At 49.0% G+C, this 25,867-nt stretch overlaps 1 protein-coding gene across 1 annotated transcript; it reads right to left on the bottom strand.

Annotated features, from left to right (window-relative positions):
• Positions 1-468: 468 nt before the first annotated feature.
• ARID5A (AT-rich interaction domain 5A) lies at positions 469-25,422 on the bottom strand. The gene is made up of 7 exons (XM_081017375.1): positions 25,272-25,422; positions 16,041-16,195; positions 8,060-8,249; positions 7,327-7,379; positions 5,462-5,559; positions 3,969-4,131; positions 469-2,377 (listed from the first exon to the last, which is right to left on the bottom strand). Exons 1-7 carry the CDS (start codon positions 25,273-25,275, stop codon positions 851-853), a joined length of 2,190 nt encoding a protein of 729 aa, XP_080873501.1. The 5' UTR covers positions 25,276-25,422; the 3' UTR covers positions 469-850.
• Positions 25,423-25,867: the final 445 nt, after the last annotated feature.

Here is a 25,867-nt window from a genome sequence, read left to right as displayed (position 1 = left end):
GCCCCGCTGAATGGATGTAGGACAGTCTTTCGCTTTGGCAGATGCTGCACAACTAGCCTGAGCAAGGAGACTAGAGGTGCTTAGGGGGTGAAAAGGAGTCTTGAAAGAGGAGACGTTTTACAGGTTGCAGCACTGAGAGCTGCAGCCAACCCTGGCATTCCCCAGAAAGGGGGGGGGGGCATAGACGCACACCTGAGCCTCTCTTCCACCCTCCACAACTCCCAGGCCCATGGTGCAGTGCACTTGCAAAGCAGCACTAAACATAAACACTCAACTGGGCATGGATCCCATTGACTGGCTGGGATTCTTTTCTTCCCATGCGGCAGAGAGGATTCCGTTCACGCACAGAGTGCCGTTTGCTGGCCAGTAAGCTCCCCTCCCCTCTGAGCAGGCTCAGGGCACCTGTCTGCACCAAGGAAGCCACCCTCAGCCCCTCCCCCACAGCCAAGCTCAAACAGAGACCTTGAGGACTAGGCACTTGTGTTTATAATGTAGGAAAGAATCGGAACGGAATTGCGCCCAGCATTACCACAGATATAAATCTCTCTTTATAGGAGCTTTGTTCCCTAATGGTTGTTGTTGTTCTTTTGCACACATCATTTGCATATCATACCAGATACAAATACATTTCAAAGTTCAAGAGTTTTGCGGGTGAGTGGAAGTGTTTGGTTTTTGTTTAAAAACGAAAATTACACGGTCCTGACGGTTGCATCCCTGCTGCTTTCCCAAGGAAGAGCCTTCAAAGATTGGGCAGTCCCAAATGCTGGCAACGCAGCGCAGCTGCAGATTCCAACTTGTGGTGTGCCTGGTCCAAAAACCTTGCCGCCCCCTGGGGGCTCCCGGCTGGAGGCTACAGCTTGGTGTTCCGGTGGAAGGCTGACACGTGGGGGGAGGCGTAGGCTGGCTGGCTGTGCCACGTTGAAACCGGGTAGAGGCGGTGGCGGAGAACACTGTCGTAAGAGGTGGGGTAGTGGGCCAGCGGCTGGCACAGGTCAGAGGGCTGAACGGAAGCAGTTAATAAGGGGGTGGGGAAGGCCGGGATAATGAACGGACTGATGGACAGGGAAGGAATCAGTGAGGCCGACTGCCCTTTCAAGTGCTCCCCCGGGGTGCTAAAGTTCACAGGGAGCCTCAACATCGTCCCTTTGTACATATCCTGAACCTGAGGCACGGGAGGAACTGGAAAAACAGAACTCTGCACAGCAGCCTTGGGCTTTGCCACCACCTGCTGGCCGCTCGGGGAAGTGCCACGCTCCAGCCCATTGCTGGACTGCACCTCCTTGACGAAAGGGGTGACGGCCTTCAGCCTCTTGCCCTGCAGGAACAGCTCCTCTTCCATGGCTCGTTTCTTCTGAGCCAAACTGCCGGCCTGCACTTGAGAAACTGAATGGCCTCCGTTCTTAAGGACTTGCGGGCTGACCTTGGCCAGGGTGGCCACCGGGGGCACCCACGAGGGCTTGGCGTGGGGAAAGGGGGAGGAGCCTTTCTTGCCCCCGGGGCTGCTCACCCGGAAGGGGGAGGTTTGCTGCTGACCATCCCCTCTCCAGGAGGGCAGAGGCTGACTCGGCTTCCGGCGGAGATCTTCTGGCTGGTCCTCGGAGCCTTCCTGCTTTTTCTGAGGCAGGCGACTCAACAGCACATCGCTGCCAGGCTGCTGATAGGCAGAAGCTGCTGCCACCTCTGGGAAATTCTTAAAGCCACCATAATACTCCACTGGTCCTCGAAGAGGATGGCAACTTATGGGTTTCATGACCTCACCTCGGGATGTGTGGAAGTAGCCCCGGACGAGAGGTAGACCAGGCGATGGGTGGCCCCCGCAGCAAGCGTCGTCTGCTTTCTGAGGCAGGTGGCCCTCCGTGAGGCTCGGGGACGCTTTCAACCCCCCTTCACTGGCTTTCGAGGGCTGAGAGGAACCAGCTGAGCCAATGGACCCGTCCACCTCCCGCGCTGGAGTTTGCCCCTCTTTCAGGGGGAGGCTGGTGGCCAGCGGATTCTTGGGACCAGCCTCTGTGTCCGAGCCAGGGACCTCTCGGATCCTGGCCTTCTTGTACTCTGGGCAGTGGCTGAGGTGCTTCTGGTGACCATACAGGGACTCATCCTTGCTCACCTGAGCCAGGAGCTTCTTCTTGGCCAAGGGAGACATGATGCCGTGGTTCCCTTTGAAGTAGAAGCTGGAGAAGAGCCTCTTGTAGGCCTCGGAGCAGCCATGGGCACGGCAGTTGCCACGGCAGGCGTCAGGGGCCTGGCTCTCAGAGGCCTCGCGGCCGTTTGGAAGAGAGGGGCACCCCTCGCGCTGCTCTTGCAGTTGGCTCTGCTGGGGGTCGCTGGCAGGCTTGGCAGCAGAGGCAGCATCAGGGGTCGGCTTCTCTGGCAAGATCTGCAATCAAAAGAGACATTTACGGTACAGGTGGAGATTGGGACCTGTCAGGAAGGGGGGAGGCAACTTGGGGTACAGGCGAATGGAGCGCATAGAGGTGCAGCCCCAGGTAATATCATAGCTGTACTATTAATTCGTCGCTGCAGCTGTTTCGCTTCCAAGGAATCCTTGTCTGTGCCTTCTGCGCTTGCCAGTTCAGAACTGCACTTCATGCCCCTAATAACATGGACTGTGGTGCATGGAAAGTTAAGCCAGTGAACTGGGTTCCCTCCGGCTGCCTTGGACTGCAACTTGCCTCAGCCCCGGCCGGAATGCCAACCCCCACCCTGCTGATGTTTCCACCCCACAAGATACAGCAGAGGGTGCAGAGAATGTTCCTACTCTCTTTACAGCTCAGAAACGCAGATCTGTGTGTTCTCTGCACTTGAAACAAGAAAATGAACTAAATCAGCCCAAACTCCTATTGCAGTCTGAATTAAAGGATGAAAATAAAAATGCTTTTGCACACTGTTTTCTACATGGTGCCTCAAAACCCTGCCTTTTGGCAGATGGAATTTCAGCAGGAACTGCCTGCTCACTTCAGGGAAAGAAAGGCTTGAAACTTACATTTAAAAAACCATTATCAGGAACCCGAGTTCTGATCCAATGCCAAACACTGCAGAATACACAGCAACCCAGCTAAACCAGATATGGGGAAACGTCAGCCCTCTGGATGGTGCTGAACCACAACTCCCATCGTTCCTGGCCACCATCACTCCTTGCAGGGGTTTATGGAAGCCGTAGTTCAGCAACATCGGGAAGCCCACAAGGTTCCAGCCAACTGTGCTACACGCTTCTAAGATTTACCAGTTTCCAAGCCAAAGGCCATTGCTGCCAGCCCTGCTCCTCCACTCCCCCCTCTGCAAATCTTCCTGCTCAGCCTCCTAGACCAGTGACAGCACCTCTGACCCACAAGGCCATTTCCTCCAAACCACCCCTGAAGTCCCATGAGGTGTCAGGTGAATAGCTGTCAACGTTTCCCTTTTTTTAAGGGAAATTCCCTTATTCCGAATAGGATTCCTCACAAGAAAAGGGAAAAGTTGAAAGCTATGGTCAGGTGCTGGGCAGGTACACAAGCCAATTTACCCTGACCTGAATTAACAGGCAAAGCAAATCAGATGAAGGTGGTTGTTATTGACTGACCGCTAGAGGGCAGTCAAGCTCCAAAAATGTTCCAAGCCAAAGGGATTGGTGGTACAGCGGATGCTTGCGTTGCAAATGTGATCCGTGCGGAAGGCATGTTCGCAACATGCAGCGCCGCATCTGTGCACGCGCGGGTCATGATTCGGCACTTCTGTGCATGTGCAAAGCGCGATTTAGCGCTTCTGCACATGCGCTAGCGCCAAAACCCGGAAGTAACCCCTTCTGGTACTTCCAGGTTTGGCGCAGTGTGCAACCTGAAAACGCGCAACCTGAAACATCTGTAACCCAAGGTACGACTGTATTTATTAGCCGAGAAACAGACCAGGGGGCGGGAGGCATAAGGTCCCCCAAAATTACACTGCCCCAATGTTTTGGCACCCGAACCCCACCAGCTCTGGGAGAGCTTTACCTGGTCCCTCAGCTTCTCCTTCTTGGCCCTCTTCTTCTCCACAGGCCCACTCCCTTTGGCCCCCTTTGGCTCTCTGGACACCTTGTACTGCTTCCGGGGCTTGGCAGGGGGCAGGGGTTTGTCGTCTTCGCCTTTCAGGTGCCGGACGTACGGGAGGACCAGCCTGAGAAGCAGGTACAAGCCAAGGAAAAGAACATCATGACATGGCGGGGCAGTGAGAGGCCATCGGCCGGCTGGCCACACCCGCTACTGAAGTTCCTCAGCCCCACAGCCAACCCACACATGCAGAATTCCCCACAGGTTCTGCCAAACGCAGCAGATTTTTGACTCAGCTGTTGTTTTAAAACTTTAAAGAAAGCGTCTAGTCCTCATGGTTGTGAAAGTGTGTTTGAAATACACAAGCAGTATCTCCAGCCCAAAGTTGCCAGTGAAAGCTCAGTTTTAGAATAATTACCTGCCCTTTCTCCATTAAGCTACTCCTTGCCAAAATTATATATATGGAGCAAAACGTGCTAAAGCATTGATAAGCCCAAGTTACGAGCTTTGACTACCTATACTTTACTGCAGAGCCATAAACGGCTTTAAATTTGGCAGTTAGTTACAGCAGCGGAGCATGCTCACAGCCTGTCCGGGGAGGAAGTATGCATCCTCACCAGGGGGCTGCAAGTGGAGGGCGAAGGAGCCCCCTGCGCCTGGCCAGCCCCTGCCACCAAAGTGACACGAGTCGCCGGAGCGACACCGGTGCAGGGCTGGCTCAGCGAGGGCGGCGTTAGCAGCACACACACCCCGCCCATGTGCCCAGGGCAGTTGCCCCAGAAGCCCCCCCCCATGCTATGCCCCGAGTGAGTTACATTTAAATAAAAGCCAGCACATCACCATGAGGTGCCTTTTGAAGATACCGAAGGAAGTGCAAAATAGTTCTGTTTATTAAACCAGAGGTTTTTGATTCTTAGAAGGAACTGGTATAGATACTTAGAAAGGAACAGAAAGTAACCTTTTCCTTCCCTATTACTGAAACACACCAGAAGCAAAATAGTCCAAAAAATTAAAAGAGCAGGAAACTAAAGTTGTGGTTGATTGATCTCTTACTGTATTTTATGTATTTTACTGAAGGCTTTGCTTATTTATTTGCAGTTCAAGTGCAAAATCCAAGAGAGACTTTCTAGGTGCAACATTTAGATCCACTGTCTTGCCTCGGGAGCTGAAGTGGGGTCCTCCAGATGTTATGGCTGGACTACAACACCCAGCCATGCTGGATGAGGCCGGCAGGAGTTGGAGTCCCTCCACATCTGGAGAGAACCCCACTGTCTGACCCTGGCCTTGTTTGTGCCTCCCAGGCAGGTCTCTTTCTTGCAGGACCAGGTAGGTCATGCAGCTTCTGGCCCCTGCAGACATTACTGGACTGCAAGACCCAGCCAGCACAGTCCAGCAACATCTGGAGGGTGCCAGGATGGCCAAGGCTAGTGAAAAGAGAAGAAGCAGCAGTCCAATACCTCTCGTAATGCCTCCGGGTGCAAGTAGCGGCGCTGGTGCTCCCTGGGCTGCCCCCCAACATGTCATACACGTTCTTCCAAAGACGCCTCCCAGTGACCTACAATAGGAAGCAAACGAGTGAAGCCCCGAGATGCCAAGGGGGGGGGGGGGAGAGCAAGTCAGTATTACGAACACACAAACATTCACCATTCACCAGAAAAGATAAACCATCCCTTGGCAGAATGGGGGTAAGGAGAATGTCAGTTGCTGGGGAACACAATTTTGAGAGTGCTCCTGCCTCCAGTCCTGCTTGTGGGCTCAGCCACTGTGACCACAGGCTACAGGATGCTGGACTCAACGAGCATTTGGTCTGATCCGGCAGGCAGCTTCTTCCTAGCCTCTCCCAGCTTCAAGATTCAAAATGTAGTTTGCAATAATGAGGTTGCCCTAAATTACAGCAGCAACAACTGGAGCGGCGTTTCACTAGCGCCCAACTGCACTATGCACTTAAAGCAGTACCACACCACTTTAAACAGTCATGGCTTCCCAGGAAGTGCAGTTTGCTAAGGGTGCTGTTGGGAGACCACAATTCCCCTCACAGAGATGCCGTTCCCAGAACGGTTGAACAATCAATCCCTCTTCCCAGGGAACTCTGGGAATTTTAGCACCCTTAGCAAGCGACGTTTCCCATGATTCTTTGGGGGGATTCCATGACTATTTAAAGTGGTATGATAGTGCGTTAAATGTGTGCTGCAGCTGTTGCTTTGCTTGAGGTGAGGGTTTGTTTCACAATGTTTTTATTTGTGTTTGCTGAAAATGGCTCTCCTCTGATCCCCGCTGCCTCACACCCAACTCCTATGCTGGGCGTAAGAGTCCGCTTTTGCCCACCAGAGCTAGCTGGCCTCTCCCCCCCCCCCCCCGCCTTGCTCTTCACACAGCTGTGAGCATCAATAACATCACTGATTCACTGATATGTTTTCGTAAACTACTTTTTCTCCACCTTGCCAATGTATTTTGGTAACAAGAGATGCCTGTCATGAGCTGCTTTGAGCACCCTTTGCTGTGGAAAGGTAGCGTATAAATGAATTAAATCAATCAGGCAAATCCATCAATCAATCAATGTGCCATTTTAGATCACTGGAGATTTGGGACAAACTTAAAAGGTATCAAACAGGCTGTCAGTGGCCAGTTATGTCCCTATCTCACCAAAAGCTGGAATAATACTTTCATGGCAACAGTGTTAGTTGTAGTATGTCCTTACTTACTGCTTATAGAAACTGGTGGCTGTTATATTTGTATGGTATATTGTGTGGCGATAATACAGTGGTACCTCGGTTTACGAACTTAATCCATTCCAGAAGTCTGTTCTTAAACCAAATCCATTCTTAAACCAAGGCGCACTTTCCCTAATGAGGCCTCCCGCTGCCAGTGCCCTTCACCGTTCGGATTCCGTTCGTAGACTGAGGTAAAGTTCGTAAACCGAAACACTACTTCCAGTTTTGCAGAGTTCATATACCGAATAGTTCGTAAATAGGGCTGTTCTTAAACCAAGGTACCACTGTAAACCAATATGAAAATAGTGTTGTTTAGGCTTTATGTTCTGTTGCTTGCTGCTATGGGTACATTTAGTGGAACACAAATAAAGCATCCAAGGCAGCCTTAGCTAATCTGCTACCCTCCTGAGGTTTTGGACTAGGACTTGCATCAATAATAACTATAAATTTATTTATACCGTGGCTTTTTCGTAGTCAGACTCAAGGCAGCTTACAGATAAAAACAACTGCTAAAATCATTTAAAAAAACAATCATTAAAATGCAGCAAAACATTGATAGAATTAAAACGATAGATAGAAAGATGATAGACAGATTTATAATTTCTTCTTACCAGTTCGTAGGCTCCCAGCTTTTCCACAACTTTGTAGATCTTAAACAGGTTAACTAGAAGAAGAAGAAAAACATCCAGGAATCAGCATAGCAAGAGATAACAACAGACTGCAGTTCCTTAGAAGTGCAGAAAACCTCCTTCCTGAAGATCAAAGGTTTCGTTTAAGCAAGCCTCTAGTCCTCATGGATGCAAAGTCGTGCTTGAAAGGTTGAGCCTAATGAAATCAAAGGGCCTGATCACTTATTACATGGGCTTTTAAAAAAATGAGGCAAGGGGCAGGGGAGGGGGGTTAAGCTTTCCCTCCAGAGCCATGACCTCAGGTTAAAAAACGAAAAAACACCACACACAGAGCAATTAGCACAGGAACCAATATGAGGAGGTTTGGGGGTTTTTTTAATGATCATTGACACATGGGGAAGTGGGGTGACCAAGATCAAGGCTGGAGTGGAAAGGCTTAAACCTCCCCCATGCCTGGTTTTTTATTTATTTTTTAGAACCACTACATGATGTTAACATTTGCCACTTCTCCAGCTTCGGAGGGACTAGGTCCAAATTCCAGTGGCTGAGGGCTCCTTGGACCTTCCTGGGGCACCAGAAGAATTGGAATAAATAATACATACTTTTTTTAAGGTAAGATAAAATTATGGAAATATCTGCAGAAATGTGGAGAACTGAATTTGACACTGGAAAATGGGGACCTGAGGGAAACCAAAATGGAGGGCAAGGGACGTACTCTGCTTGAAGCCAAGGTGAGGCACCCTCTCGATGGGCGTGTGGCGGTCCTTCATGAACTTGTACAGGCTGACAAGGAAGGCCTGCTCCTCTTCCTTCTCGCTGCTGGGCATCTGCTCATCTCCAGAGTCCTCTGCTGGGCTCTTCTCCCCCGCTTCCAAAGCCCCATCTGGCTTGGTTTCAGGAGACCCCTGAGGTGTGAGGACGACACACAAATCTAAGCAATGGAGAAATCAAGGAGGAGCACAAGACCAGCTAAGACCCAGAGAGCTGAAGTGAAAATACATCCCAGCAGATGTCCAAGATGGTGATTCTTTTTGTTGTATTTTTATCCTTCATTACATTTATGTTCCACCTTTCCTCCAAGGACCTCAAGGTGGTGCACAGGCTGCGCCAAAGAAATATTTCACGTTCCGCTCCCCCTCCCAAAAACAATTTGCCATCCATTCATAAGAAAAGGAATTGATCTTGGAAATTACTAATGGGGGAACAGTATTGATGGCCTTTTTATGACTTGGGTGCAAGGCTTTGGGCATGTTTAGTTTACTTCTGAGGCAGCAGGAGGGTCCTTTCTTCATTCCACAAATCACCTCATAGGTGGTCTGTGCTCTGAAGCCTTCCCGGGTGCCCTTGCGGGGAAGCAACCGGAGGGAACCCCTCCCACGTGGCTTGCTCAGGTCAGGAAGTGTGAGCAGCTGGGGAGGCTGCAGATATCTAGAGAAAGGTTCGCTGGAAAGATAACACACACCTACACCAACCCTTGGCCACCTCACAACGGCCACATTCACACCATACATTGAAAGCACTATGATCAGGACCGTCCTGCCCACGAGGCAGAAGGAAGCAGCCGTCCTCAGGCGGCAGAATCCTTCAGGGAGGTGTCCCCACAGGCACCCCACCCACCACCGCCATGTAAGCCCAGAAAGTGAGGCTGCGGGGCGGGGGGTGCCAGCACCTTCCCATTTCGCCTCAGGCAGCAAAACAGGGCGGGCCACCCCTGATTATGATACCACTGTAAACAATTATAGCTTCACCCACAGAATTCTGGGAGCTGGAGTTTGTTAAGGGTGCTGAGAGTTGTTAGGAGACCCCGATTCCCCTCACAGAGCGACAATTCCCAGAGTTCCCTGGGAAGAGTGACAGATTGTTAAGGCAGTCTGGGAATGGTATCTCAATGAGGAGAACATGTTCAGAGTGGCATCACAGTGCTATAGCTGCATGGTGTGAACGTGGTCTATGACAGAGAAAGAGCAAGACCCCGTGCCCAACAGAATTCTACAGAGCCCTGAGAAGGAAAGAGGAAAACGGAAGTTTATTTTCACAGGGGAAATACAGGTTTCTGCACAGCACTGACTGGCAGCAGCTCTGCAGGGTTCCAGGGGCCGACCTGGAGAGAGAAGCGTTCAGCTCTTAGAAATCCTCAAAGATCATCATGCAAAAATAATACTATATGCTGCTCTTCAGTTGTACGGAATTTCATCTGCTGAGTGACTCTGTCTTGGCCCGACCTGCCTCTAAGTTAAGGTTACCAGATTTTTTTCAATGAATCCAGGAACACTTTTCAACTTCCTACAAAATAGATGGATTTTGCCAGGGGACTGATTTGTAAATCCGGAGACTGTCCCAGGAATACGAGGACGTCTGGTAACCTTTCTCTAAGTCAGCCTTTGCCAACCTGATGCCCTCTAAGCATTTTGGAGTACAACTCCCATCAGCCCCAGCCAGCAGAGGCAGATGGGAGCTGTAGTCTAAAACATCTGGAAGGCCCCAGATTGGTAAAGACTGCTCTAACTGTTGGACAGCACAACCCTTGGCCCCCAGATGAGGGCTCAAAATGCAACCACAAGGTTGCCTGGATTTCCATTCCCAGCTTATTCTGATTTTGCTGTGTATACTTTAAGCCAGTTTCTAATTTAAAAAAGCAGGCGGGGGGGGGGGAGTGTCTTCTTATGGGGCCAAAATCTTTTGCTCTTGAAGAAACAGAAAACAGATGGGACTCTGTTTTGGTTTTGAACAGCTGCATAAGCCAGAGCTCTGGAACTCGTGACCTGCAACCCCGGACTCACTTAGCAGGGGAAGGGAATAACAAGGAGTCTGTTTTCCCCAGAGAGAGCAGAAAGGGCTGCAGCAGAAGCTGAAGGAAGTCCACAAGCAGCGCTCCCTTCTCCAGCGCATGCAGACTATCTTGCCTCCTGAGGGAGGGCGGGGGCAACTTGCTTTACATGAAAAAGGCCCCCAGCCTCTCCAGGTAGGGCTGCTGGGAAAAGACCCTTGCCTTGCATGAAATCCAGAGAGCTACTGCCAGTCAGGTCCATACTGAGCTAAATGGAACAGCCGTCCCCTTCAGTAGAAGGCAGCTCCTGATGTTCCAAGATCACAGACTTCAAAGCTGGGCAAAAAGAACAAAAATTAGTGGCTGCGCAGATTGTGGGAAGCACCTCCGTGGCCCAAAACATGGTGCCACAAACAAGTAAAGTTGCAAGGTGGCTTGGGGGAGAGAGAAAGAGGAAGCCTGCTAAATCCCCATTCTTAGCTGAAACAACGTCTTTACTTGACACCTGCCCTATCCTCCAGGGCATAAACCCTCTCAAGGTAGCGTACAAAAAGAGGGGAAACAATAAAACATAGGAAGATTTAGAATGCACTTAAAACCACCCCGACTAAATAAACACCTGTATATAAAAAGGACCCAGCTGTGCTCCCTTACTAGCTTGCATAAAAAGCCAATTAAATGCAGAGTGGAATGAAAACGGCTTTCCAGGTCTGCTTGAGGGCAGCTTACTAAAGAGGTCAGATGTACTGTCAAGCTCGGCCATAGTGCTGATGTTATTTCGATATTGTTTTAATTGTCGGGTTTCTAGGACACCTCCAGGGTTTTTAAATAAAGGGGGAGGGGTGAGAAATAGCCACAGAATTTTTCTTTAAACAAACCTTCTGCTTGCAAGGCAGAGCTACGGCGTGTGCCATGGAAATGCCAGAATGCTTACACAGATTGGATCAGTCTCATTTCCCCCGCCCCACTTTCCGCACACAAAGCGCGGCTGTTCAATCCCATCAAGAGCTGTTTTTGTGGTCGGAGGCAATTTATTAGCTCCGAAGAGTCACCAGCTTGTTCAGCTTAGAGAGAGAGAGAGAGAGATGTCGAGTGTATTATATGCCTGGGATCGGGCAGGCTGCCAACTTGGTCAGAGTGCTGGGATGTGTGAGAACACAAGGGACTGTTTCCAGGAAAACAGAACGGCACAAATTCTCACTCTCACACACCCTCCCGCCCTCAGCTCAAAAAACGTTTCTTGCGTTTTGTTTTCTTGGTTTTTTGTTCTAAATTTTCCAGAGTTATAAAACTTGTTGCTATTTTTGGTCAAGGCAGCTGCTCAGCACTCAGCACGTCTTCTCCTTTCTATTCTTTTCCCCGCTCACGATAGACATGTTATTTTAGCTGTGGGGCTATTTATGGGGCTGCTTCTTTTTTCAAATGAATCTAATTTTGAACTGGACAGAGAGCCAAGCTGACGGTGTTTGCAAAATGCTCTCTCCCCCAAGCGGTGGCTGCAGGACTACCTAGGTCCTGCCTGAAGGAAATTTAGAGTCTACAAGTCTGCAGAGATTGTGAAATTTAGGAAGGGTTGCCGGCATTCAAGCTGAAGACAGAACACTGTATCTTTGCACGGACCACTCCCCCCCCCCCCCAATATTGCAGGTAACATGATACAAGCGTGCTTTTCCCTACAGTGTGCGCATTCATTCCACCATCATATCCAGTCAAACAGGTGTTGCGGGCATTCATATAGTTTCCAAAACCTGTTGGACTGGCGATTGTGGCAGGACAAAAGAAACGTGTTTGTGTTTGTGTGTGGCAAATATCCCTGAACCGTGCTTACTTTACACTCTTGTAAAATTATTGTCCGTCTCCAGCCTTACTTTACCTGGCATTGTGCACCATGCTAATCAATTGCACTCCAGGTCATGTAGAGGACGAAACTACTCATGGATGAAATTCACTGGGTAGCTCTAAGTCTCTCTCTCTCTCTCTCTCTCTCTCTCTCACACACACACACACACACACACACACACACCCCCTAACCTCCCTCACAGGATTGTTGTGAGGATAAAGCAGGAGAGTCACATGCATGAATGGAAGGCAATATGCAAGTGTGATGAGGCAGATGGACCCATATTCTGCAATGCCTTTCTAGGAGTGCTGAGCTATAAAAGGTCAGCCCTCATCTGCCCCATTCCAAAGTGGTCCAAATTCTGCACAATGTATTTCGTGTAAAAATTATTTTCAGAGATTGAAGGGGAAGAAAAGGATACCCCACCACCACCCAACTACTTCATAGCAACAGAGAGCTCATTTCAGAAGTTCACACAGGTTTCTTCTCCCCAACATACACAACACTTGCATTTTCAGTTTCTCTCTTTTGACGCTAAACCCTCTGGTTTCGAAATTTTGATATTCTCCTCCATTTCTTGTTTAAACCCTGCCCACAAACCTAGACAAAAGTGAGCTACTCAACTGCCAACACTGAAGAGTCTATGTGCCACGGTGGAGAGTGGGGGTGGTGAAGAGAGAGAGGTGGATGAACCCCCAAACTTACTAGGGGTTGCAGACTCCAAGTTGCTTTGAACTATTATATTTTGGGTTGACAAGCCAAGATATTAGCATGCAGTTGCTGCCTCCCACCCTTTGCACAAGCCATAATTTTAACCAGGAAATAGCTAATGAACTACAGTTTCCTATTTCATCCAAACTAGGAAACTAAGGGCTACCTGCTCTTGGTTTAAGATCCTGGCTTGTTCCCAAGCTGGCAACCCATCGTTTCCTTGTTTCTATGAAACAGTAAACTATGGTCAATAAAATATTTCCTGCTTTAAACACAACTTGCATGAAGGGCAAAATGTGTGTTCATTTCTTGGCTTGTGAAACCAAAGGAATGGTAACCCAAACCAACTCAGTGAGTCAGCAGCCTATAGTACGATTGCAGGGTTTTAAGCCAAGATGTGATCCTCTAAACCAGCTCTCTATCAACTCAATTCAACTTCCAAGTCACTCCATAAACAGGTCAAAAAAAATCAAAAGAGAGTTCAGTAGACAGACCCAGGACAAGGAATCAGAGAAGCACTTCCAAAATGAAGCTGACAGTTTGCTGGGGGGGGGGGGGTGGAATAACTAACTGGGAGTTGGCTTCAACATATGCTTTGCTCTCCCTCCCCTTTCAAGCCTAAACTACAGTTCACCGATACATCTGCACCAATGCTAACTGTGGGTGATGCTAATCAGGATTCCTATCTTACCTGAGGTTTACAAACCCGGGTCAAGATAGCAGCTCTGGTGGGAATCAACTGCAGTTTGCAGATCTATTGCAAAACTGTGGTCAATGCAAACATGGGAAGAAATGGGAGGGGGGCAGGGGAAAGGGGAGGTGCATGCATCCCCAAGGCTGGCTCCCCATTTTCCCATTTTGATTTGAAGGAAGCCAGCATTTCTGGGCCAATCGTAACTTTTTGCCAATTCAGGTCTGTGTTCTGCATGGGTCACAGCCTGACTCCAGGTAGATGGCACTAGTGGTGCTGCCATCATTTTTATATCTACACACACACACACACACACACACACCCCAGCAGCCTTTCTGAGTTTCTGTCAAAGACGTGACATGAGAATTGTAGGGGCAGAAATGGAAAAGGCATCATTGGCAAGTCGGCACCAGGCACTCCAAGAATCCAAATTCCAGTCATGCTTGGAAGGATTGTCTTGAGGTACAGATTTTTCATTAGAGCTCCTGGGTCCTAATACCTGTCATTTTTATATGATTCTACAGAACCTTTCATTTTGCACCCCTTGTAACAAAACTTTTCCATTTTTAAGTGATAAGCAATTTGTCTATACGCAGGTTTGTCTATACGAGGGGACAAACCTGAAGATCCCCAAGAAGGAAAGATTTTGTTCTCTATCTTATTCAAAGCTGAAACAAAATATAGACAAGATTCTAAGAAATATCTCAGATTTAAGCTGGCATATGCAAGTTGGGAATTTTGGAAAGTCCTTTTCTTTTTTCTTTGCTCCAATTCCACCTTTATTGCCACTAAATTGCAAGTACTACAGGTACACCCCATTCCATTTAAAGCCTAGGGACGCGGCTGGCGCTGTGGTCTACTCTAAACCACTGAGCCTCTTGGGCTTGCCGATCGGAAGGTCAGCAGTTTAAATCCCCACAACAGAGTGAGCTCCCGTTGCTCTGTCCCAGCTCCTGCCAATCTAGCAGTTCGAAAGCATGCCAGTGCAAGTAGATAAATAGGTACTGCTGTGGCAGAAAGGTAAACCGTGTTTCCGTGCGCTCTGGTTTCTGTCATGGTGTTCTGTTGCACCAGAAGCGGTTTAGTCATGCTGGCCATATGATCCGGAAAGCTGTCTGTTAGACAAACATTGGCTCCCTTGGCCTGAAAGCGAGATGAGCGCCACAACCCCATAGTCACCTTTGACTGGACTTAACCGTCCAGGGGTCCTTTACCTTTACCTTTTATTCCATTTACAGAATAAGCCTCGGGGTGATAGAATGGTTTGCTCTGATGTTTGAACCTGAGCCTGCCCACAAACAGTTGCTTGTTTAGGACTGACAAACTAGCACCTGAAAGCAGTTTGAACCTGATTTTCAAACCAGATTCAGCTAACTGGGGTTCGCTGCTATGTCTGAATTTACAGACCACTGACAAACCACATTCTAGGCCACTGCTCCAGTTCAAGATGTGTGTGCAGAACACATGGGAAAAAAGAAACAGACAAGCAGGTCTATCCTACTGTATGCTTGTACTTCTGGGAGATCAAAGTATGGGTAGCCCAAACCATGGTTCCACAATATGTCAAAATCCAGCCTCTATATTGTGCCTCCTCACTCAATGCTTTCAAAGCCCACAGAGCCTTTGCTTACTATTTTGGTCCTTGTCCCAAAACAAAATGAAGCCTAAATACCTGAAACTTAGAGCAAGTGTGACAGAGTTAAGCTGCATCTAGTATTATGAAGATAAGCCTAAACAAGTCTTCTATGCCTTCCTGCAGTTTGCTGTAATATCCAACACTGCACAAACTGTGGTTAATCCAACCTATGATTTGTTGAAACAAGCCAACTTCAAATGGTAGGTTATGAAACCAGCTTGTTTCAACAAACCATAGGTTAGAGTTTATGGTTTGGCTGGAACACTAAACAATGATTAATCTAGAATGGAAGCAGAGGCTTTCTACCTCCCACTTACAGCCAAGCCAGAGGTGTGTGAGCATAAGGTTTGCTGCGGCTCATCCTTCCATGAGTGCTGCCTAAGAGTGTTCAGTCTAGACCAGGAAGAGGCAAGTTCAAAGCCCCAACCAACCACTAAGCTCATTGGGTGACGATGGGCCAATCACTAATCTTTCTCCCAGGATTCAAGCAAGGATAAAATAAGACTCTGCCCAGAGATTCTTAGAGGAAGAATGGGATAAATATGTTGTTCACTAGCTACACCAGAACTTGTCATGTCTCTGTCATGTCTGCTGTTGAAAATTTAGATTGCAGGCTGCTGTATGTTTAGAGTATCATGGCCATTCATGGCACCCATTGATTAAACAAACACATCCAAATCTAGAGTTATGCCAATGCCAGCAAGTTGCCTTCCAGATGTTTTGGACTACCACTCCCATCAGCCCCAGCCCCTGCGGCTCTAGAGCAGTGGTTCTCAACCTGTGGGTCCCCAGATATTGTTGGACTACAACTCCCATCATCCCTGAGCTCTGGCCTTGCTAGCTAGGGGTGATGGGAGTTGTAGTTCAACAACATCTGGGGACCCACAGGTTGAGAACCACTGCTCTAGAGGGCTACAGGTTGGCAAAAGGTTGGTCTAGCTGTGATTTGCAAAGGCCAGGATCTAAAGGTTTTGAAAGAATATCATCACAGATGTGTTAGGATTCAATTCTTGGCTTTTGTGATGCAATTATTATTACAATTTTCACTCACCACTTCTTCCAGCTTCTCTGGCGTGTTTTGAGGCTCTTCAGTGCCAGGGCTTCCCACTGCGGTCTCTTCTGCCAGGGACAGCACCAGAGCATTCTGGGATTCGCTCTCAGCCATGGGAATGGTCTTCTTTTTCCGCTTGCCTTTAAGGCTGGGTGCTGCATCAAGGGAGAAGAGTTGAGAAGCCATTAAGAACCAAGATCCAAGTCCCATTCCCCTCAAATCAAGAGACCTTGAGTGACAGGGACCCCTACCCTAAATCCCAGCAATATCCAAACCCACCTCAGGAAGACCAAGGAGGAAACACCCCCTGAAGACATTTGAGGCAGAGGAGAGGCTGCCAGCAGATGGAGCGGGGGTCTTTTAGCCATAGGCCTACTGCCCACCGCCACCTGCTCCTCAGTTCAGAGGTGCTTCGTACGAAGGCAAAATCAGATTTGATTCTGGAATCTCCAGTTAAGGAAAAGGGATCAGTCAGCAGAAATGAAACTGAACAACACACAACGTGACAAAGTGTTTTGAAAGCAGATGTGAAACAGCACTGCCCAAAACGTTGAGGAGCAACCTCCAGTCAGCATTTGGCCACCTGCTGCCTTTTCTCCTCCACCACCATAAGGCCACATTCACTCCATACATTTAAGTGCTATGCTACCAATTTACACCACCATGGCTTCCTCAGAAGCATCCTGGAAAGTGCCATTTGCTAAGGGCTGAGAGTTGCTAGGAGGCCCCTATTTTCCTCACAGAGGTACAATTCCCGGAGTCTCCAGGAAAGAGGGATGAAGCCACTTTGAGAACTATTGTTCTGTGAGGGGAAAGCCTCATCGCCCTTAACAAACTGCAGCTCTCATAATCCCTTGGGGAAAACCATGACTATTTAAAGTGGTATTGTACTGCTTAAAATGTGTGGTACAAATGTGGTCTAAATCTCAACCTCTGCCAGCAGGCCCCACGTGGCCCATGGATTAGCTGTCTCCATCTCCTGCTGCTCTGCCTCAACAGCACCCAGAATCTATATCTCCTCCATGGTCTGCCTCCGACAAGAAATTCTGGGCAGGAGACAGCGATGCTTGGCTCTAAGGTGGGGCCCCAGCTGAGACTCCACTGGAGCGGTTTTCTTAGAAGAGATGTCTCCTTTGACGCATGCAACTCAATGGTTTCCTGCTTGGAGGTGCAATTGCACACAAGAGCAAGTGCGAATACGGCAGACGGGCAAGACTACAGAGTTTCCACTTTCGCTTTCAAGGTGGTTTCCTGAATGGTGTGAGCCTTGCCCCCACCAGCCACATCCTTCCCTCCTAGACGCTCGTCAACCAACTGCCACAAGCAAGCCCTCCAAAGTCCACTCTCAATGCAAAAATCACCTCCTTTTTGCATGTGGAGACGCAGGGAGCCTCTTGCGCAGTCAGGGGTTTACTGAATACACCCATCATTTCCGCCTGACAGTGCAGCTGAGGGAGGGTGAAGCCAAGATGGGCTGCAGGCAGCAAAACAACTCTCCTGATACTTGGGAAAGTGAAAAAGCCTCACTTTTGAAGCTTTCATCCAAGTCAGGGAATACCACCTTTTTGGCTGCATAACCATTTTATGTTAATCTGTGCCTCTCCTGCCAAAATGATTAAAATGGAGCAAGGGTAAAATGAGTGTCCACAAATATTTGAACCTTTTATGACTCAATTTACACCAAAGCGTTTACAGGAGAAAAAACTTGCAAAAATTTACATAACTAAAGAACTATCAAAAACTACATAATTAAAAGTGACGATTCAAAAATACTAGTTAAGAAAGAATTTTTAGGAAGGCACCTCATACAGAGTAAGACCAACAATCCCTCGAGCTCCACATTGTCTACTATGACTGGCAGTGGCTCTCCAGGTTTCAGACAGTGGAACTCACTCCCTGCCCCGCCTGGGAGATGCTGGAGACTGAACCTGGGACCTTCTGCATGCAAAGCAGATGATGCTCTACGCACTGAGTTACGGTCCTTCCCTCATCCATTCACCAAAGGATTATCACCACAAAGTCAACAGAATGCTCTCAAGAATTCACCCAAGTCTTCAATTTCACCATTCAACATGAAATTCAGAAACAGAGAGAAATTTTACCTCAAAATTCAAGTGTTTTCAGGCCTTTCAGTATCTTGTCTGGTTTCTGGCAAGCATCAACTGTCAACTGCTAAATCCCACTGAACGTTATCAGTCAAATATTACCTCCTGCCAACACTCAAAACCACCGTTTCTTGTCTGCTATGAAATACTGCCAAATGCCAAGCAAGAAACAGTGAAATCCAAATATTGCCACATGTCAAAACAACTACTGAATACTCAGTGAATATTAAACATACAGGGAGTAGCTGGAGAACATTCGGTACATAAAATTCACAGAGGACAGAATCTGGTTCAGATCTCACCAGATCCACACTCTCTCTGTGGCCTGAGGTGACCCACACTCCGTGATCCTGAGCTTTCCATCTGCAATACAGTGGCAATTCTGACAGACTTATTGGAAGATTTACTGCGGTAATATTTCTGAGGGACTCTGGACACTCAAAACATGTCCATCATCCTCTCTCACTAGCCAAAACAAAGCAGCACTTGACAATATTTTGGGAAGTCTTCTGCATCCTTGGCCAGCCTTAACTTTACTTGAATCCTGTCCAAGAAAACCAAATTGGTGTTTCTTTCAGAGAGCATCCCGGGAGAATGGAGGTTATTGTGCCTTCCCAGGAACAAGCTACTTCCAGCTAATAGTGGCACACATCATCATTTGGAAGAGCTGCATCAGGGCTTTTTGTGGAAGGTTGTGACGTAGGAAGGAGAGCAGGGAAGAAGCTGACAAAGTGCAGAAGATAAACCAAGAGATGCTCTTATTTATTGGAAGGGCCTAGAAAATACTACTTGCATACAGTCATCAGGAACGGTAACTGACAGAGATGATGGTGATGATGATGATGATGATACTTATATGCCACCCATCTGAGTTGCCCCAGCCACTCCGGGTGGCTCCCAATAAAATAATAAAAATACAGTAAGATAACCATTAGAAACTTCCCTGCCTTCACATCTCTTCTAAAAGTCATAGAGTTCTTTACCTGCTTGACATCTGATGGGAGGGCGTTGCACACAGTGGGCACATAAGCGAGGTGGTGCGCCCACAAATTTACAATCCTCCCAGGTGGAGAAAAGGCCCATTTCTAAAAAGAGGCAAAGCAGACGGGGTGGGGGTGGGGTGGGAAGAGGCTGGGGGTGGCAAATGTTTTATCCACCTCACTCCCCCCCCCCCCCATATTTCTGGCCACTTTTGTCCCTTTCCCAAACATTTCAACCTTCCCTGCAAGCCAACTGCACACTATTCACCACCACGTGTCAATGGGGGGGGGGGGCCAAGGGGGAGACTAGCAATGGGGCGCAGAAGGCTTTAATCACTCCAAATGTGCCAAATTCAAACACGCAAAGCTCTCACCCCACACCAAATTGTGAGATTTGGCTTTTGTGACGTGTTTTGTTATTTTATTTTTCTGCATTATTTGCTCTCTATTTATTTGGAAAATGTAACCTTTTTTTATTCATTCCTATTCCATGTTTTATTTTTATGTATGTTGTCTCCACACTTGCTGTAAGCCCTTTCTCCTTTGCCTCTGTTGACCTGTGGTCATCTATGTAAAAACCTTCTCCGTTTTGGAAAACTTTAATCCGCTTCAGTGACTGGGCTCCTAGCACACGACACTGCAATAGCTGTCTAAAAAATCAACAAAAAGTACTTTGGGCGCACAAAAACTCCAAACCAGGAGCAGAGGAAGAGGCAGGCTGCTCGCTCTGGCTCTGGAGGAAAACAGAGCCCTTTCCAGTCCTCTGCCCCCTCATCCATTTCCAGCTCATGTTTGCTAAAAGAGTTTGTATGTTTCCTTCCCTCTCAGACCCCCTGCAGGAGTCAGTGAGCTCACCCCAAACACTCACATACTGTACAATGAGGCAGTGGGGGGGGGGGGCAGAGAAAGAAGAAGAGAATTATAAAAAGGAGGGGGAAGCCTTCCAGTTTAATGTTCTCTGGAAATGAGATCATAGCCCACGGCAGCCAAAACAAGTCCAGCTTCTGAGAGGATTACTGGACATGATGACAACTTTGGGAAACAAACGAAAGAAAAAAAGGAAAGGGTGGGGAGGGAGAAACCAGCTTAGCCCCCCCATTAAGCCTTCACAAGGAATTAAAGGAGGCATGGGGAGGTGGCACTGGTAACCCCCCCCCCAACTCAGTGCCAGGGTGAACATCTTTTATGAAAAATGTGGGTGGGTTTTTTGGGGGGGGCAGGGGGAGTAAAGTACCCATGAAACCCAAACAAGTTAAATTGGAAGCAGAGTTGAAGGCTTAGACAGGCTGGAGGAAACAACACAGGACAGTCCCATTTCTCTCCTCTGCACCCCCCCCCCAGACAAATGCCCTTCATTCACTTCAGAAAAAATAGTCTGGTTTGGAGGGGGGGTTGGGGGGGTTGCTATCTAACGATGCTTGGTTGGTATTGGGAACGAAAGCCAAAACAGCTGATTTTCTTCCACCCGCTACCTCCAAAATGATTTATCTAGAAAAGTCACCTGAACCCCCTTCCACCATTTGAGGGTTTGGGGGGGGCAAGAGGTGACTTGGCTGCTTCTGCCCCCACCATTGCCACCTGACCACACCAGGCTCCTGTTCATGAGACTGGCCACTCCAAGCTCTTGCAAACCCAAGAGAGCAACGTCCGTGCAAGTGGGAATAGCAAAGCCTTTGCCTGCAGAAAGCCACCCCTCGTGTGAACTGGAAGAGAAGTAGAGGGAACTGGTCTTTCTGCCCAACTCCCCCCACCTAAAATGGTTTTCAAGCTGAAGCCACAGCTCTGCATTTCAGTTTCTTTTGACAGTCCTAAAAACACCTGTTTTTTTTAATTCCCTCCTGACCCCCACCATACAAAACAGCTGCTTGCGGGACTCTGTGTGGCTTAAATAAAAGCAATTGTTTTCCATCCACAGTTGTGGAATTGACGCATGGGTGGGAGAGGGGCGCACACCAGCTCCACAGTCTGTAACCTCAGCAGAGAGAGAGACAAAGAGAGCGAGAGGAATGTGCTGACCTCAACCCAATTATTTGCCCTTCCATCTGGGGCAGATTTAAGGCTTTTGGAGTGATGTGCCCCATCCCAGTGCAGGCCCCAAGTGGGGTAGTAGCCTCAAACCCATTTCAGAGATGAGGAAACAGAATAAGGAAGTAAAATAATGTCGGGGGGGGGTCAGGATGGTGTCCTCCCTTCCAGAAAGACTGAAGGGGAATTAATTACTTCGTCGAACAATGGCAGGTTAATTAATGGAACTCTCTGCCACAAGTCACAAGACTTGTATAAAAAGTGGAATACAGTACACTTAGGGTTGTAACCAATGCTAGTCCTACTCAGAGTAGACCCACTGAAGTTGACAGACATATCTAACTTGGGTTTGTTCTTTTCAATAGGCATACTCTGAGTAGAACTTAGTTGGATACAACCCATGGTGACCAATTCAATGGCTCATAATGACAAAGACTAATGGAACCTCCATCTTCAGGGCTACTCTACCTTTGGCTGCCAGATGCCAGGGACCAACAACATTGAGGCCCTGCTGATGGGCCTCCCAGAGGCATCAGGTTGGCTGAGTAAGAAACAGAATGATGGGTTCAATGGACCTTTGGCCTGATCCAGCCATGGCAAATCTTATAAAGGCAGTTGCCCAAGGAGAGATCTCAGAACAGCCATTTCAGAGCTGCTATTTGAAGCCTCTTTCCAGAGAAAGCAACTTAAAAAAACAACAACCCAGCAATAAAAACCTCAAACACAATGACAAAACATCAGGGAATGAAATGGGGAAATAAGATTGTCAGTGCCAGTAAGTTTAAAAAAAAAATACAGTTAAAGAGAAGAACCACAGATCAGTTTCAAAACTTCAGGGTGAATCATAGAAATCAGGCACAGCTTAAAGGCTATGAGCTCATTGTGTTTGTTGTTCTCAGAGTTGGAGGGGCAGGAAGGAGGGGTGGTCTCTGCCTAAGCCATTCTGTAGAGCAGGGGTGGGAATCTGTAGCCCTCCACAGAATCACAGAATTGTAGAGTTGGAAGGGACTCTGAGGATCATCTAGTCCAACCCCTGGCAACGCAGGAATCCATGACCGATGGCCATCCAACCTCCGCTTAAAACCTCCAATGGTGGAGAGCCTACCATCTTCCGAGGGAGACCGTTCCACTGTCAGAAAGTTCTTCCTGATGTTTAGTCGGAATCTCCTTTCTTGTATTTGAAGCCATTGATTCGAGTCCTACCCTCCAAAGCAGAAGGAAACAAGCTTGCTCCATCTTCCATGTGACAACCCTTGAGATATTTTGTTCAACTCCAGTTCACCAGTGACCAGGCTAACTGGGGCTGATGAGCGTTGGGAGCCCAGAAATGTGTGGAAGGCCATGGGTTCCTCAGCCCTGCTCCAGAATATAGACCCCTGTCCCACCCTGGAAACACATGCAGCTGACTTGGACTGAATTGGCTAACTGGTCCATCTAGCCCAGTATTGTCCACACTGACCAGCAGCTGCTCTCCAGGGTGTCAGGCACAGCAAGGGTCTTTTCCCCCAGCCCTACCTGGAGATGCTTTTGGGGACTGAACCTGGGACTTCCGCATCTCTACCACGAACAACGCCCCTTTCACAATCTTATCTGGCCTCCCACCTATAGCTTTTAAGAAAGCAGCATTAATCACTGTTTCGCTCCTAAGGAAGTGAAGCAACGAGACCGTCAGCCTGCATTTCATCTCAACGGCATCGTGACATGCGGCCTGAGAAGGCAGAAGACCAGCAAGCCACTCCATCTCCAGAGGGAATTTCCCGCGAAGCACATTGATCTCTCAGCATCACCAACAAATGACCTCATTCTATGTGTGGGCTGTTCCTTATATAGCATGTGTAAGATCAGAGAACATCTGGAGAGCCAGTTGTGGGTCTCCTGCATAACATGTAGGTTGGCCCCAAGCGTCCACACCTGTGTGGCCCATAATATGCCCAGCACCAGGAGAGAGACGTGGTTCCACAGGAGCACAGAAAAACCAAAGAAAGTGGAAGTGGGTCCAGAAACCAGCAGCACACTCCCTTTTAAAAAATAAAAATAAAAGTGCCCCCCCCCCAGCTCTCGAGGTGCAGAAATATCCTTGAAAGTATGCGGACCACTGCTTCCGACCTGTCAGTGGTAGGAGGCGGGACATCAGAGCATTTGTCTCGCCCAGGAAGAACAGATTATGCCAATGAGAAGCAAAAAGCAAAAAACGCTAGAATAAAATTATGCAAAAGTAAGAGAGAAGATCCGCCAAAGCACTCCGCTTGTGGGATTTTATACAGGCTGCAGAATTCAGTTATTCTCAGTGCAGGATTTGGAATGGATGGATGTGACACTTGAAAATGGGGATGGGGAACCGCTGGCCTTCCAGATGTTTTGCCAGACCCCACACTTCCAGTTGCCTCTGACCATTGGACAAGCCGGCTGGGAGTGATGGGAGTGAAAAGTTCAACCGCATCTGGCCTAAAGGAAGCGGAGCGTGTGTGTGAACGAGGGTGATTTCTTAAAGGACCCCCCACTCCACGACTGCAACACCCTTCTGAACTGGAAGAGCGGAGGCGCCGCTGGCATTTCAAATTCCCTGGCTCCTGCTCAGCTCCTGCTTTGCCAATGATGCCAGGATGCGGTTTTATTTTGCAGCGATTTGTATCCCTCTTTCTCACAGGGTCAACAATTTCTTCCACTCCTAGGTGTGCCAAGCAGCCGATGAAAGAAAGGAGACTGCCGGCTCAGTCCTTCCACAAGCAGATGCGCTATTCATTCAGTGAAAAAAAATGTTCTTGGGAAAATGAGAAAGGTCAACAACCTAGAAAAACATTTCTGGGCTGATGCGGAAGCAGCAGCCGAAAGCCGTTAGCATCTTCAAAGAATGTAGATCAAGCCACTTTCAGGAAATGACACAGAGCACAATACACCCAGGGCTGCGTGCACACACTTCATTCAATAGAGCACATATTCTTTTAACTCTTTAGGGGCTGAGATTGGCAGGGCGGGAGCGTGGTGGGAGGGGGAGGCCTCTTCGGGGAATGCGGGGGGGGGGGCTTTTGCTCACAGCTGACACAATAAATTAGCTGAGAAGAGCAAGAGATTAAAAACCACAACAGGAAAAGGAATGACCAAATATGAGAAGGCAGTGCTGAAATTGACTAAATTGGAAGAGGGGGGGAGAGAAGAGAACTGAAATCAAAATTACCAGAAAGTCCAGGAAGGACTTTTAAAAATCCGCGGGGGGGGGGGGGGCGGTAGGTGGAAATCTCCTTATAAGTACAGGGAAAACACACAAGAAAACTTCAGACAAAGTTTATGCTGGGTTTCTTTTTTTAAGGATCCAGTCACGTGGACGGAGTTGGCATGCCCCATGTTCCGAATACCAGGCGGGGGGAGCTTGTTTTGTTTTAACAGCAAACTAAGACGATTTCCAACAAGCAAACTGGCTGGCTTGGCAGACCGCTCCCTCCCCCCCCCCCCGCCTCCCGCAACCCGCCCTCTGTTCTTTCCTCCACCTGCTCAGAAATGCAAACTCAGGGACTTTTGCAACTTAATCGCCGCCAATTATTATCTGCTGAGCCGCGCAAAACGGGAAAGAGGATTTGCCTAGAGCCCGGTCCGATGGTTCCCCGAGCAGAAAAACAACAACAGCCGCGCATCGCTTAGGATCCCCCCCCCCCCGCCCCAAAGCGGACACAACTGAAAACAAGGCATCCCGAAGAAGAAGACAAGCCCCTTCCTCGCTCCCCCCCCCCCCCCAGGGAAGGCGACGGGGTAAAAGTCGGATCTTCGCGGATAAACGGGATTCGGGAGAATTCTCCCAAGCGGGTCAAAGAAAGGAAGCGGCTTCGTTTTGTTGCAACCTGCACTCGCTAGAAACAACTCTCCGGAAACAACTAACTGTTATAATGGATCTCCGAGGAGGGAAAACGCGTGTCCTCCCCACGATAAACACCCAAAGTTTTCCCACCCACCCCCCCGCTCGGAAGTCTCCCCTCCAGCAGAGGTTCCTAAACGCCAACAAGACTTTAAATCAGCGCAGGGGGTCCAAGCCTCCCCTCCCCTCTGGCCCCCCATCCCTCGCGCCTCCGCGCAAGTTGCTAGTCCTCAGCGCGCCCCGAAGCGCCCGCCCCGCTCGCCCGCCCGCTCACCCATCGCCCGGAGCGCCGATCCTGCCCGGCTCCGCCGCCGCCGCCGCCGCCGCAGCTCCCATGTGATGCTCCGTCCGCACCGCAACTGAGCCAGCAGCGCTTTCTCTCCGCGGAGCGCGGCTCGCCGGGCGCCTCATCCTGCGCGCTGATAGGGCGGCGCCGAGCACCCGCCGCAGGCGATTAGCGAGAAGGGCCGTCACTCAGGCCAAAGGGACCCGCCTGCTCGGTCCGAGTGGATTCTGGGAAGTGTGGTTCGGAGAGAAGGAAACTTCTGCACCATTAATAAAAAAAGGTCTTCTTCACTCCTTCCCAGTGGGACAGCCATCCTTGTTTGCTGTGGTGAAAGCAACGATCTTCCACAGGATCCAGGTGTTTCAGCTGACATCTTGGGACTGCTGGGAGCTGTCCAAATCATCTGGAGGGCATCTGGCTGGGGGTGACTGCTTAGGGGTGCTGCCCTGTACAGTACGGAGGACCCAGGTCAAGAACAGCCACAATGGAGATGGCAGAAGAATCCCTCACAGAGCCTTTGGGGAGGGCTAAGCCAGGGTGTGGCCCTCCAGAGGTCCTTGGCCCCCAGCTCCCATCAGCCACCC

This window comes from Podarcis pityusensis (genome assembly GCF_964106645.2).
Source record: "Podarcis pityusensis genome assembly, chromosome: 8".
Classification (NCBI taxonomy): Eukaryota; Metazoa; Chordata; class Lepidosauria; order Squamata; family Lacertidae; genus Podarcis; species Podarcis pityusensis.
This window is presented reverse-complemented; position numbering and strand designations above follow the sequence as displayed.